We start from the raw sequence: 13,273 nt of genomic DNA, 5'->3' as shown, positions 1-13,273 counted from the left end.
CATATTTCATTGAATAAGTTTCACCAGCAATTGACCACGAACATAGTTTGTAGCCAGCGATCACCATTATTTATACCATCCAATTATTTCACAATGAAATTGCGTTAACAAAAAATTCGTTCGCGCATCTACAAAATGTGTTAACCGTAGAAGAGAGGTGATTCTTACTTGAATAATTATTGACGTGAAAACATAGAACTGATTTTCTAGGAAGATAACATTAACCATCGCATTTATAACTTTTGTAGAGTTAGTCTAAGACGTAGTGACAAGTTATCTGATCATGGACTCTACCTTTATATGGATGCGAACATAGGAAACAACAATTTTTATGTGAAACAATACATCTTTTATGCATGAAAAAGCATTGAGATCTTCTTCTACTAAATGATTGTAGAAAAAAAACATTGAGAAAATAGCAAGATGCAATAAACATGTGAGTGATTAGTTCCTTGCATAGAAAAACAAAGGGGAAAACAAAACCATTGTTATTAGGGAATTAAAAACACGGTTGGGTTGAAATTTGGTGGCATCGTAGGGCTGGGGGCGCCCTGCCCTATCTCTGGTCGGGTCCCACAGCCACAGGCAGCCGCCGCGATAGGCGCTTCCGATTTCTCTTCTTCTTTTCCATTCTCTTCCTCCCCCATCCCCCTGGTGTGTAGGCGAACGCAAAAGAGAAAGCCGAAGCAAAGGGCGGGAGGACAGAGAGGCAGAGAGAGGGGGAGATGGCGCTGGCGATCCTGGCGAGGCGGAGGGCGGCGGAGGCCGTGCTGCGGCGCCCGCACGCCCCCGGGGCGGCGGCGCTGTCCGCGTGGAGGGCGTACGCGGCGGCGGGGGAGGAGAGCGACGTCGTGGTGGTTGGCGGCGGGCCCGGAGGGTACGTGGCGGCGATCAAGGCGGCGCAGCTCGGGCTCAAGACAACCTGCATCGAGAAGAGGGGCACCCTCGGCGGGACCTGCCTCAACGTCGGATGCATTCCCTCTAAGGTGATGATGCTCTTTCGATTTGTTCCCTTTGCGCTGCGACGCGAGATGACGCGGCGGTTAGATCTGCGAGGGCTCTTAGGTTCATCTCGTTGTTAATACGACGCGCTCAGCGCTCTCTTATGATGCATGAACTCTGGTCTTGCAGCGGGTAGGCTGATCCAGATGGCATTTTCCAATATGCAGTTGGTTTGATTATCTTCTGTTGGCATGATTAGTTTATGCAAATACGTGCACTTCTTACACAACCTTTTGCAATCTCCTGTCGGTCTTTAATGATTAGAGGTTCTGCTCCAATTTAATATCATAAAGTATTTGCAAATTTCTGGCACCTCAAGATTTGGTTTGTTATATTCTGTTTCGATAACAAATCTGTTTATAACATATACTGTTGTTCCAAACTTCCAACTTCTAAGCACCATGTGTAAGTTATTTTTGTTTCTCTTTATCTTTGTTCATCTATGGGAACTGGCATGAAATGTTTCAATAAATAATTACTTATCAATAGCTTTATATTATTTGTTTTTATGTTTCAATAATAATTAATATTCCTGAGGAGTATTAGATTTGAATGTGTGCGAACTTCTCTTCTTGGCATCAGTTGTTGAGGCGTTTTGCTGTAGTTTGTTTGAAATGAAGGGTTACTGTCGTGATATTTTTGGATGTATTCAGAGCCTTGTGTCTTGAGACATCTTTTAACATCTATGCACGAGGCTTTGTACTTCTATCAATTTTGTATTCACTTGTGAGGGTTATCATCTGCAACGAATTTTAACGGATTGAATTTTTTGACCTGGTTAACAATGTGATGCAGCATAAATAGTGAACTGAGAAAATGGATTTCTGTAGTTTTTTTTCCTGCCAGTTCACCAGAATATTGTTCTTTTAGAAGTACTCCCTCTGATCCTAAATTCTTGACTCAAATTTGCCCAAATATGGATGTATCTATTCTTAAAAAGCGTCTAGATACATGTAATATTTCGACAACAATTTAGGATCGGAGGGAGTATTAATTTTCATCTCTTTATGTGGTAGCTAAGCACTTGCTTACAGATCTATACTTTCCTTCCTATAGCTCCAATATTCCCTTTTATCAATGTACATCCTAAACTTCTTTTTGTTGGAGATAAACATCTTTGTTACAGCCCTCTCCCATCTATAGTTCCAACAGAATATTTATGCTGTTGCTTATGTGAATCATATTTCCTCTTTGTTGGTATAAGATGTGCATCTTGATCTAAACATGTTAATGTAGTTCTTTTTTGTACTCCCTCTGATCCATAATAAGTGTTGGGCAATTAATACTAAATTGTATTAACTTTGTACCAAATGTCTGACACTTATTATGGATCGGAGGGAGTATAATCTACTTTGGTGATATATCTTCACAAATGTGCTTTACTGGGAGTGCTTCTAACTCCTGTCTATGCTTCTGATCTCCAGGCTCTGTTACACTCTTCTCATATGTACCACGAAGCAAGGACTTCTTTTGCACACCATGGAGTGAAAATCTCTAATCTGGAAGTGGATCTCCCAGCCATGATGGCGCAGAAAGACAAGGCTGTGGCAGGATTAACAAAAGGAATTGAAGGCCTCTTTAAGAAGAACAAAGTGACCTATGTCAAAGGCTTTGGCAAACTGGCTTCCCCTTCAGAAGTGTCAGTTGATTTGATTGATGGTGGCAACACTGTTGTCAAAGGGAAAAACATAATCATTGCAACGGGATCTGACGTAAAGTCACTTCCTGGAATTACAATTGATGAGAAGAAGATTGTCTCATCTACTGGTGCCCTGTGCTTGTCAGGTATCCCAAAGAAACTGGTTGTTATTGGAGCAGGTTACATCGGCCTGGAAATGGGTTCAGTCTGGAACCGGCTTGGTTCAGAGGTCACTGTTGTTGAATTTGCTCCAGATATAGTCCCATCAATGGATGGTGAAATCAGGAAGCAGTTCCAACGCATGTTGGAGAAGCAGAAAATGAAGTTTATGCTCAAGACAAAGGTAGTCGGTGTTGATACCACTGGAGATGGTGTAAAGCTAACACTTGAGCCGGCAGCTGGAGGTGAGCAGAGCATCCTTGAAGCAGATATTGTTCTTGTCTCTGCTGGGAGAACCCCATATACTGCTGGCCTCGGGTTGGATGCTGTGGGTGTTGAGACAGATAAGGGTGGCAGGATTCTCGTTGATAAGCGCTTCATGACCAATGTGAACGGTGTGTATGCAATTGGCGATGCCATCCCTGGGCCCATGCTTGCCCACAAAGCTGAAGAGGATGGTGTGGCATGTGTTGAGTTCATTGCTGGCAAGGAAGGTCATGTTGACTATGATTTGGTGCCTGGTGTGGTCTATACACACCCAGAGGTTGCATCTGTTGGGAAGACAGAGGAGCAGGTGAAGGCCTCAGGGATTGCCTATCGGGTTGGCAAATTCCCTCTGTTGGCAAACAGCCGTGCAAAGGCTATTGATGATGCCGAGGGATTGGTTAAGGTCGTGGCTGATAAAGAAACTGACAAGATTCTCGGTGTGCACATAATGGCACAGAATGCCGGAGAAATCATCCATGAAGCTGTCCTTGCCCTGCAGTATGGAGCATCGAGCGAGGATGTTGCCCGAACATGCCATGCACATCCCACCGTGAGCGAAGCCCTCAAGGAGGCTTGCTTGCAAACCTTCTCGAAGGCCATCCACATATGATTTTTTTTCTGTGTATTAATTGTCCAAACTACTTCGGTCAGCTAGTTCCAAAATTTTGTAATAATTTTGGATCTATGGAAACAAAAGGCCTATGCTTGTCATTTTACCTTCAATGTGAATTGACACTTTGCCAGTTGCCATTATCATAGGTTATAGTACATTCCACTTAATTTTGCTTTTTTAGCTCCTCGTCCCTAATAATAATATCTTAAAGCTACATTGTTGTGCTCACAAACCAGTGCTGGATGCATCGCTGGGCAGTTACTATTTGATAATAGAGAACATCGGACAGTAATGCAATGGTATGATATGTTTGATATTTCTGGTAGATGTATTGCTACCATTATATGATGTGTTTATATGTCTTTGTTCTCATCCATTACTGCATTTGATTCTACGGTCAAATTCACTTGTTTTAATTCCATCTCCAACTCCAGTGGAAATCCTGACCAATGTGGTTATAATAGGCATTGCTGAATGGAAGACCTGTCCCGTGCTGGATTTCATCTTACTGCAAAATCATGGATTGTGTGTTTTGACTCTGACATTCGTCAGGCTTAAAAATGAGTAGACAGTGAGAACGTAAGAGTTTCAACATTTTATTAGAAGAAACGTGACTCTTCTTCCATTTGGATATAGCACAGTTTTTCACTAGCCACGTCTAGTGGCATTGTACAATTTTTAAAGCAAATGTGAATGAAACTGGCATTCTTTGTCCGGAATGTGGATGATCTCCTCAAGGCTGAAGGGTCTTGCTATGGCGCTCCTTTGCAAATGTCACAAAGCGTTCCAAACCATTGAGAAGCAACCCTTCCAGAAATGGTTTCAGTGCCTGGTGAAGCATAGTTGGATTGCTCAGGATTTGCATGAACGACGTCTTGAAACATAAGAAATACTACAGAAACAATGTGTGGATTTCACTTACCGATGCAACTGGTGTCAGAATTTCAGGAATTTCATAGGCCACAGTTAGCTGCACGTAGTAATAAGCAAAAGTTGTGACCAAGTAGCTCATTTTAGAATTTACAAGTGTCAAATTCACAGGGAAGATTGCTCACTTGTACTCTACAAGATGATGGACTTTTAGGGAAAAATCGGACAGCACCCCTGCAACAAGGGAAATTCGTTATGCTAACTTCCAACAAAACTAAACGATGAAACCTAACAAGGTGGGAACAATAACTAAATTACGTATTTAAAACTGTACACAAGTTGGAATTTGTCGAATATTCACCTGTTAGGAAGACCTTCAAGAGATCGCCAATGGATCTTTTGATTTTTGGTTGGCTGAAAGCGGAAAGTTTAATTATGAATATTCAGAATAAGATCGGTAGCAGCTTTGTCATAGCATAGACTTACGGTCATGTTTCGGGCAAGCCAGGAAAATTCTACATCTCGACCGAGTATCGCATACTTCAGAGTCCAACGTGAAAGATCTGGTTTATCTTCAAGGACCTGTAAATTATCATATGCATAACTATGTGTGCTGAAACTGAAAGACAAAGCTTAGTTTATGGACAACCAGGCTAAGAAGAAACAGCACAGAAGAACCATATGAATTATTCACACATACATTAGCTACAGTGATGCTAGTGAGTAATATGGCCATTTAGGAAGAGAAGCAACACAAAAGGAACTATAGAAATCTAATAGTATCACGAAGAGAAGCTGCACAAGGCATTTTTCAACCCATTTCAGTGGTATTTTCAAAGAATCTGCAGATTTAGAGTGACTTTTTTTTTTCGAAAGATGAGAATCACAGTAGCATTTTTAAATACGCAAGAATTTCAGTGGCATATATCAAATTAACTCTCAGAAAAAAGGGTGGAGTGTACATTACAAAATCTATAGCAGAAATTCAGAATGTAGATTAATCTTAAAAGTGAAAACTATGCTTGTATGTCGCACCGTCATACTGTGGCAAAGTGTGCATTCTTATACAACGGCAACGTCGTATACAGCCCAAAAGTGGGTCAGTAAACAACTGGACTGAAAAATCATGAGATACACCTGCTTGCTTTCGTTTTGGGAATCAAAGATTTCTTCTTTCTTCTTTATTTATTCATTTTACTCTACGCAATGATTGCTTGTTCTTTGTTTATATATTCATGACTCGCAGTATAAAGTATTGTTGACCATCCTTACCGATGCAATAGTATGATGTTCACTCCTATGAAATTACAAAAAACAATTCGCCTCAAAGCAAGCAAGGCATGCTAAAATGAAATAAATGTGCTAAGAAAAAAGATTAACAAGCACCTTGACAGATGATATGAATGGCATCCATTGAGGAATTGTCTCACGTTCCAAGTAACACTGATAGGCGATTGAACATGGAACATCAGCTTCTATCTCAGTGCTGCACTCGAGACAACATTCAGTCATGACAAGGAGAGACTAGACAGGAAAAAAATCTGTAAAAATTAAAATGCAGTTAAGCATGAATCTTAGAGGAAGCTGGTTGCTTCCCCGAAGAGAGAATGACTAAGATATTCATCTGCTTATGAAGAGCCAACCATGATTCAGGATGACATAAAAAAATTAGGGCACAGCGAACTCGAGGTTATTTCAAATGTTGGCCAGCCTTGATATGTGTTAGGGGTTGTTATATGTAGGAACCTAGTCTGGAGTAAGATGGAGCATTTGATCAAATCCCTCTTCCTAGTGCCCTTACAACATTAGATTCATCTAACACCACCACAGGTGAACGATAGGCTCTCAATACACCACCAATCAGCAAATATTGGATATGCCAATAAGATACAGCCTGCAAGACAAAATAATTGGGCAAAAACAAAAAATTCTCCGAGTCAACCAGCAGCAGCAATCGAGTCAGCACAATCATGAGATAGTTAAGATTTGTAATTCAGTACTTCCTACTGTAGCCAAATCGTAATAGCAATCCAAATTCCAAAATGTAATAATACTGTATCAGATTTCTGGCAGACACAAGAACTAGATGTGCAAGGGTTGGGGTTACCTGCACTCCTGCCACTCCATGACCACAGGGGAGAACAAGGCAGGCCTCGGTCTTGCAGCCCGGCCGCTGCTGCTGCCGCCCTTCGCCTTCCCCTCACCTCTCCTTCTCCTCATCCACCACCGGCTGCTAGTGCTACTGCCGGCGCTGCCTCTGATGAAGAACACCTTGCTCTGCGACGGCTTGAGGCCCAGAGATAGCGACGAGGGGCTCCCCCTTCCTGCCGCCAGGTGGTAGTAGCAGGCGGCTCCTGCGGCCATGGCTCACCTAGTCACTTGTGACTCTCCCCGTGTGGCCGTGTCGATGTATGGTTCTGTAACTGCTGTCTTTTGGAGACCACAAGAACTCAATAGGCTTTTTAGCAATTAGCCGTGCAGCCTGCTGCGGTTGTTCAGGCTGAGCTTTCAGTTCAGTACTTCGTCTCTGACGCCAGCAAATCGCGCTGTCCGAGTAACACAGAGCAACGAGTCAATGGCTGGTCCTTTTTTCTTTTCTTCTTTTTGATCACACCCAGGCTCTTCCTGAAATTTTGGTGTGATCATATACTTCCTCCGTCCCGGATTATTTTTTTAGGAGAATTGCTACATTTATGTTTTACGATGTTTTTACAAGCACACTCGTCTGGTTTCATGGGCCATGTCAACGCAAACAACTGATTCAATGCCAATTCACTATTGTCATACGAAAATTGTGCGAAACAAGTTTTTCAGCCTTAATGCTAATCTTTCTATTCACAGTTTCACACCACTTTCAGAAAAATAGATTAGTTTGGTTCTGAAACTTCTGACGACCAATACAATTTAGGTTTAGTTCTGTGCTGTTCTAAACTTATTTTATAATCTGCCGTTGAAGAATACACACAAAAGTAGCAAAAATCATTGAAGAATACACACAAAAGTAGCAAGTTGGTTACCAAACACGAAAATAGCCAAAAGCGAGTGGAAAAAACGGAATTATTATAATCCACCGCAAAGCCAAACGCAACCTCTGCCCTGTAAGCAGTTTCAGAAATTTTACCAAACCTAGCTTCTAAAAATTAAAACAAATGGATTGACAGATATACTTAGGCCTTCTTCATTCACACTGATCAAGAGATTGAAAAAACAAGAAAACAAGGCATGACAAATAACGTTTCCACCACTCCCACAAAAGAATGTATACATCACAAAGGGCAAAGAGCCACAATTACACTTCTTTTCCAGAAGTCTACATGTCATCATCCTGCATATTTTCGCTTTTGCGCTTCGCCATCATCGACAACCGTGCATCCCTCTCACGCTCAAACTCTCTGTAATCAGCTCTCTGCAAGAATGACTGCCTATCAAGGTACTGGTTCGAGCTCTTCTTGTACGCGCCCAGCTCCTCCTCCACGCCCTTGTTCTCTACCTTGAACTCTCCCCAGTCTTTCTTCGTCTTGTCAAGGACACTCAGCTTCTGTTTCTTCCTTATCTGCTCAAGAATATTGTCGACAGCAGATGGGGACGCACCTGCTGCCTTAGCCTTCTCGACCGCTTCTTTTGAATCGGCATCCACAAGTTTCTTGATTTCAATATCCTTGCCGGCAAAGTCCCTTACCTCAGTTATCTGTTGGATCATATTAAACCAGAAGTTTAGCGATGTATGCATACTCACATGAAAGCATATGCACAAACCATATAGTGTCAGAAGTTTGTCATCTGTATCCATCCATCATTATCTATGTTGTTCCAGAATTAAAAGCCACTTGGTCTTAGTGTACTGCAGTAAAAAATCGAACACAGAACACCAAGCAACAAGGTACAAAAACAGCTAAACATTTGCCATGTTCCGATACACTTTTAAGATGAATATTTTACTTTCACTTAATTAATAATAATAAAAGTAATGGTCTGTGGGATGCTGACAGTATGGCTTTACCTCCACTTTCCCTCTTCCAGATGCAGCGGCAGCAGCATCTCTGACAGCTGCAAGAGCATTTGCTGCAAGTGTTTTGGCATCCTCACTTGTCTCGTGTTGTGTCTGCTGTTGCCCATTTTTTGTGACCTGATCCTGTATAGAAGCCTTACTTGTTGACATGCCCAAAACGGTCATCCAATTCTACAAGGAAAAAATTCAAAAGGACAAGAGAACTATTGAAATCAAATCATAAAGTTATTAATAGACAGAAACATAATACATAACATTTTGAGCATCATTGGCACAAAGATACTCACATTTGTCGGTTTACTTTTCTTTTCTTTTGCTGCTGTATTTAGCTTATTCATTGCAGGTTTGGGCATCTTAGCAGGTAAACCACTGTTCATTTTCTTCCAAACATCCTCCACACGAGATTTTGTGTCTGTCAAAAAATGAAGCTTCACGCCATGTGCTTATGTCTACAGAAGCATTTGTCGAATAACAGTAACAAAATATGCATAAGGATCAAATACGCATGAGATGTTACACTTTGGTATTAAAAGCTCGACATAGACCATGCATTCAAGAATTAAGTCTAATTTCTGAGAGGTGGCTTACACAATTTCATGTATACAGATAAAAAATATTAACACAAAAATAGTCCATGTCAATTTTATTCTAATTGTCCTTCACTGGTGTTTTCTATATCCATGACTACTTGTCAGTAAACAAAATATGGGTCCAGTTATGAATGCTTTAATAGTATGAACACTAGAAGACAAGGAAATTCAAACATATCATAATCAGCCAAATGGTGAGTTGTTAGATATTACATAATATCAAGGTAAATAAAGCACACAAACATCATCAAGAGCCTGGATGACAACTCCATGTGACAATGAACCATATAATTATACACATCATGCTGTCATATTCTTGAATCTTGATGCGAATAGCTAAAGGGATGGCTTCTCGGTTCTTATATGAATTAATATGTGCAAACAAATCAACTATCTTTAGCAACAGAGAAGAAAAAATGAAGAATGGAGATGAACTAATAGTATAACACACCAGTATCGTGAACCTGATGCTGTGATCCATCAGCATTTCCAGATGCTGGCAGTGTTTCATCTGCAGCCACAACTTTAGCCCCTGCCATTAACACATACAAGATGAGAATTACACAACTACAATAAATAATGCAAACTCCTAAATGGAAAAGAAGGTCAATGCTTAGAAACAATGTTTAGGGGTCTGAGTAGGCCTTAGTTGCACTCTTTGCAAAAGGCTGGAAATAGTTTTAAATCTTGACAAAGCGTTGCTTCTTTTGTTTAATCTTTTTTACCAGGCTTTCAATTCAATTAGAATTTATGCTTACTTCAGAGTAGTGGCCATAAACAGGAACACATTACTTGACATATCACAAAAGTACAATAATTATTAAAAAAGTACTAAACAAATTTAAACTGCTCAGCATTTAAAACCTAAATGGCGAGGAGATTATATTATACAGAAGGAAATTCACATCCAAGTGACTCCAAACTGATCCTCTATAAAGTTATTAACTTTGATCTCTTAAACGAATTCCTTATCTAGAAGTATAGAGTTGTTTTGTTTCCCTGGTTTCATTTCTAGAGGACTGTTTAGTCCTTCATTTCTGATAAAAAAACTATGATTATACTGTTTAGTCCTTCATTTCTAAGAAAAACTATGATTGCACTGTTTACTCCTTCATTTCTAAGAAAAAACTATGATTGCAGTAAGTTAGTAACAGGATTAGGGCTATGTAGTGGTGCATACATTATCCATTTGCAGTGGAGAATGTCAAGAAAACGATCTTATATGAGCTGGAAAAATGTATTGCGCATCTCAATGATATCCCAGTGGCAATGCAAAGTCAAGCAAAGAGTTTTGAGTGCATCTCACAACAAATTAAAAAGCGTTGACACATTTGAAGCTATATTCCCACTCCGTTAATGACCAATATCAATTTCTGTATCCAATGTAGCAAAATTGTAAATGTATCCTATGAATTTCATCTGTCTACACGCCTAAAAGCAAGATTGGTGGTAGGAAATTGCCAAATTGGGAAAGAATTTCTGAATCCAACATGAATGCAACATTGATTCAAACTAATTTACATCTAGTTGCTCTTTACTATGAGACGTCAGATTGAAGTATTGCAAAGATAAAATCTCTGACAGACGTAGGGCGTTTGAAGCTTGGGCAACGAAGGCAGGTTGGATTCAGCGGAGGAGCTTGAAATGCGATCTGGCAGCGTCCGCTTCATCCCGACCGCCGGTGCGGCAACGGGGTGGAGTTGGCAGGCACAACGCAGCTACAGGAGGTAAAAGGAGGGGCTGCTACAGGAGGCCGAGGAGGTACGGCATGGCGGCCGGTGGCTACGGTATCGAGCAGCACATGGAGGACGTCAAGCAGCAGACGGAGACGAGTGCGTCGGGGAGGACGGATCTGGGCAGAGGAGCAGGACGAGGGAGGGGGCAGCTGGAGGAGAGAGGTAGGGGAGGCGCACACGGCGGCTCAGTTTTCCGCCGGTGGCTGCCCGGATGTCCGTACCTGAACCGCCAGCTTCGCTCGCGGAACTTCTCGACGCCATCCTCAACGTAACCTCTTGCGACCTCGCCGGCGCTGCTGCGGCGGCGGTAGTTGGCTTCGGCTCGGCGGCGGAACCGGAGGGAGGCGAGGCGTCAGGGAGAAAACAAACGAGAGAACACACACACGACCTTTTTTTTTTTGAGGGGAAAAAACACACACGACCTGGGGCGTCAATTACACTACTAGAGGCCCAACTAACTGTAAGAATAATAGAAAAATACTAGAGGCCCAGCTTAAAAAGCCGATAAGGCCCAACAGATACATTTGAGCTAACTTGGTCCGTTCGATCAAAACCCAACGAAATCGAAGGGTGCAAGCCACCTCATCCCACCTATATAACTATCACCTCTCTCTAAATTCGTCTAAACCCTACCCCGCACGAACCACTCCACCCAGCCGCCGTCGTGAGCTTCCTCCCCGCCTCAGGTAGGTAGGCCGCCGCTGCCGCGGCCGTCCGAGGTGAGCGTTTTGCCAAGATGCAGATCTTCGTGAAGACCCTCACGGGTAAGACCATCACGCTGGAGGTGGAGTCCTCGGACACCATCGACAACGTGAAGGCCAAGATCCAGGATAAGGAGGGCATCCCACCGGACCAGCAGCGGCTCATCTTCGCCGGCAAGCAGCTGGAGGACGGCCGCACCCTCGCCGACTACAACATCCAGAAGGAGTCCACGCTGCACCTGGTGCTCCGACTGAGGGGAGGCGCCAAGAAGCGCAAGAAGAAGACCTACACCAAGCCCAAGAAGCAAAAGCACAAGCACAAGAAGGTGAAGCTCGCCGTCCTGCAGTTCTACAAGGTCGACGACTCCACCGGCAAGGTCACCCGCCTCCGCAAGGAGTGCCCCAACGCCGACTGCGGCGCCGGCACCTTCATGGCCAACCACTTCGACCGCCACTACTGCGGTAAGTGCGGCCTCACCTACGTCTACAACCAGAAGGCGTAGGCTGATCTGCTCGGATCTTCTCTTCTCTTGGAGAAGAAGAAAAACAAAGTTTTCGCTAGATGGTTAATTTTCTGCCTGTCGTATTAAAGTAGCATTTTGGAACAGAACCCCTGCATCTCTGTTGGTTAATTTTGTGCCTGTCGTTTTAATATCGTGTTATGATGGATAATGTCAAGTGCTGTTGAATCCGAATGATGTTCGAGTTATTCGTTTTTGTTCTATATACTTAAATCAATGCGATCGTTTTCATCTGATCAGTCAGCATTCTACCATGGGGTGCTTATAGTTGTCGGATCATGTGTTATTTAACTTGCGACCTCGTGTAGTAGACATTAGCGTGCTTGTGGTGAATGTTTATGCATTATAGACTCTTTTCTTGCCGTGCTGAAATTTGTCATGAGTTCTAGTGTCAGGCTGTAACATTATAAATAAAAAACAATTATGCAATGGAAGTACCATAGGTAGTCTGATCTATTATTATATATACTTCTGTTATAAACTGGTGTGTCAATGGAAGTACGATAGGTAGTCTGATCTGCTTTATCCAACACATGGGTAATTAGCTAGGTCTGTGATAAATTGGTGTGTCAGTAGAATAAACAATAGTGGGTGCGATATTTTATTATATACAATTGTTAGTCTGATCGGTTTTATCCGTAGCAATGCATGAGCAATTAGTTCTGTGGTAAATTGGGGTGTCAATAGAATAAATAATAATGGGCGCTCATACGGCGGGTTGTTTGCACAATTGGGTGAGCGTTTGACAGCGATGCTCGCTTAGTGACCGCATGCATGCAATGGAACACAAGTTTTTTTTTGCTTGTGTTTGCTGCAGCGGGAGAACACAATCAACGGTTCTAAGTGAATCGTGCTGGGAGACCAAACACCAAACGTCTTCTCTTTTGTGAACAACAATGTTGTTGGTAGTTAGCATAACAATGTCACTATGTCATGTTAGGTCCCTGTCAAATTATGTTGATTAGAATTATTTTGGGGTTATTTTCCGAAGTTATGTTGGTGGGATATGCATAGTTTTGGAAATGTTTGCTTATTTCGGGGTGTAATTATTATTGATTATAGCATAATTCATTCCTTTTTTCTTGCTATATGGTTGACACACAACATACAAATGTATTGCCTGTTTATGATATTCTTGTTCTGATGATATGAGTTCATTCTGCCGG

The 13,273-nt window shown here is 42.1% G+C and overlaps 4 protein-coding genes across 5 annotated transcripts; 2 read left to right on the top strand and 2 right to left on the bottom strand.

The window, feature by feature from the left end:
- Window positions 1–612: 612 nt before the first annotated feature.
- LOC100823154 (dihydrolipoyl dehydrogenase 1, mitochondrial) lies at window positions 613–3,908 on the top strand. The gene is made up of 2 exons (XM_003567596.4): window positions 613–986; window positions 2,427–3,908. Exons 1-2 carry the CDS (start codon window positions 726–728, stop codon window positions 3,675–3,677), a joined length of 1,512 nt encoding a protein of 503 aa, XP_003567644.1. The 5' UTR covers window positions 613–725; the 3' UTR covers window positions 3,678–3,908.
- A 343-nt stretch (window positions 3,909–4,251) lies between these two features.
- On the bottom strand, window positions 4,252–7,006 carry LOC100823459. Its single transcript, XM_003567597.3, has 7 exons — window positions 6,658–7,006; window positions 5,937–6,036; window positions 5,037–5,132; window positions 4,912–4,964; window positions 4,736–4,784; window positions 4,603–4,650; window positions 4,252–4,509 (listed from the first exon to the last, which is right to left on the bottom strand). The coding sequence occupies exons 1-7, from the start codon at window positions 6,912–6,914 to the stop codon at window positions 4,414–4,416; spliced, it is 699 nt and encodes a 232-aa protein (XP_003567645.1). The 5' UTR covers window positions 6,915–7,006; the 3' UTR covers window positions 4,252–4,413.
- Window positions 7,007–7,704: 698 nt separating this feature from the next.
- On the bottom strand, window positions 7,705–11,294 carry LOC100823757 (craniofacial development protein 1). Of its 2 annotated transcripts, none has more exons than XM_003567598.4 (5): window positions 11,107–11,294; window positions 9,601–9,681; window positions 8,847–8,971; window positions 8,551–8,730; window positions 7,705–8,238 (listed from the first exon to the last, which is right to left on the bottom strand). In XM_003567598.4, exons 1-5 carry the CDS (start codon window positions 11,144–11,146, stop codon window positions 7,861–7,863), a joined length of 804 nt encoding a protein of 267 aa, XP_003567646.1. In that variant the 5' UTR covers window positions 11,147–11,294; the 3' UTR covers window positions 7,705–7,860. The 2 variants fall into 2 exon arrangements, with proteins under 2 accessions (XP_003567646.1, XP_014753780.1); XM_014898294.2 differs by having other exon boundaries at window positions 8,847–9,008; window positions 11,107–11,123.
- A 197-nt stretch (window positions 11,295–11,491) lies between these two features.
- Window positions 11,492–12,343, top strand: LOC100824378 (ubiquitin-40S ribosomal protein S27a). The gene has a single exon (XM_003567600.4). It carries the CDS (start codon window positions 11,622–11,624, stop codon window positions 12,087–12,089), a length of 468 nt encoding a protein of 155 aa, XP_003567648.1. The 5' UTR covers window positions 11,492–11,621; the 3' UTR covers window positions 12,090–12,343.
- The last annotated feature ends 930 nt before the right edge of the window (window positions 12,344–13,273 follow it).

The sequence above is a fragment of the Brachypodium distachyon genome, chromosome 2 (genome assembly GCF_000005505.3).
Source record: "Brachypodium distachyon strain Bd21 chromosome 2, Brachypodium_distachyon_v3.0, whole genome shotgun sequence".
Classification (NCBI taxonomy): domain Eukaryota; kingdom Viridiplantae; phylum Streptophyta; class Magnoliopsida; order Poales; family Poaceae; genus Brachypodium; species Brachypodium distachyon.
This window is presented reverse-complemented; position numbering and strand designations above follow the sequence as displayed.

What these genes read in the sequence shown, in the direction of transcription:
- LOC100823154 (XM_003567596.4), top strand. Translation starts at nt 726, where the DNA reads ATGGCGCTGGCGATCCTGGCGAGGCGGAGGGCGGCGGAGGCCGTGCTG. An exon ending in TCGGATGCATTCCCTCTAAG is followed by an intron (nt 987 to 2,426) that starts GTGATGATGCTC and finishes TCTGATCTCCAG; the next exon opens with GCTCTGTTACACTCTTCTCA.
- LOC100823459 (XM_003567597.3), bottom strand. Translation starts at nt 6,914, where the DNA reads ATGGCCGCAGGAGCCGCCTGCTACTACCACCTGGCGGCAGGAAGGGGG. An exon ending in CTTGAAGGTCTTCCTAACAG is followed by an intron (nt 4,785 to 4,911) that starts GTGAATATTCGA and finishes CCCTTGTTGCAG; the next exon opens with GGGTGCTGTCCGATTTTTCC. An exon ending in TTCTGACACCAGTTGCATCG is followed by an intron (nt 4,510 to 4,602) that starts GTAAGTGAAATC and finishes ATGCTTCACCAG; the next exon opens with GCACTGAAACCATTTCTGGA.
- LOC100823757 (XM_003567598.4), bottom strand. Translation starts at nt 11,146, where the DNA reads ATGGCGTCGAGAAGTTCCGCGAGCGAAGCTGGCGGTTCAG. An exon ending in GAGCGAAGCTGGCGGTTCAG is followed by an intron (nt 9,682 to 11,106) that starts GTACGGACATCC and finishes TGTTAATGGCAG; the next exon opens with GGGCTAAAGTTGTGGCTGCA. An exon ending in AGAAAAGTAAACCGACAAAT is followed by an intron (nt 8,731 to 8,846) that starts GTGAGTATCTTT and finishes TTTTCCTTGTAG; the next exon opens with AATTGGATGACCGTTTTGGG.
- LOC100824378 (XM_003567600.4), top strand. Translation starts at nt 11,622, where the DNA reads ATGCAGATCTTCGTGAAGACCCTCACGGGTAAGACCATCACGCTGGAG.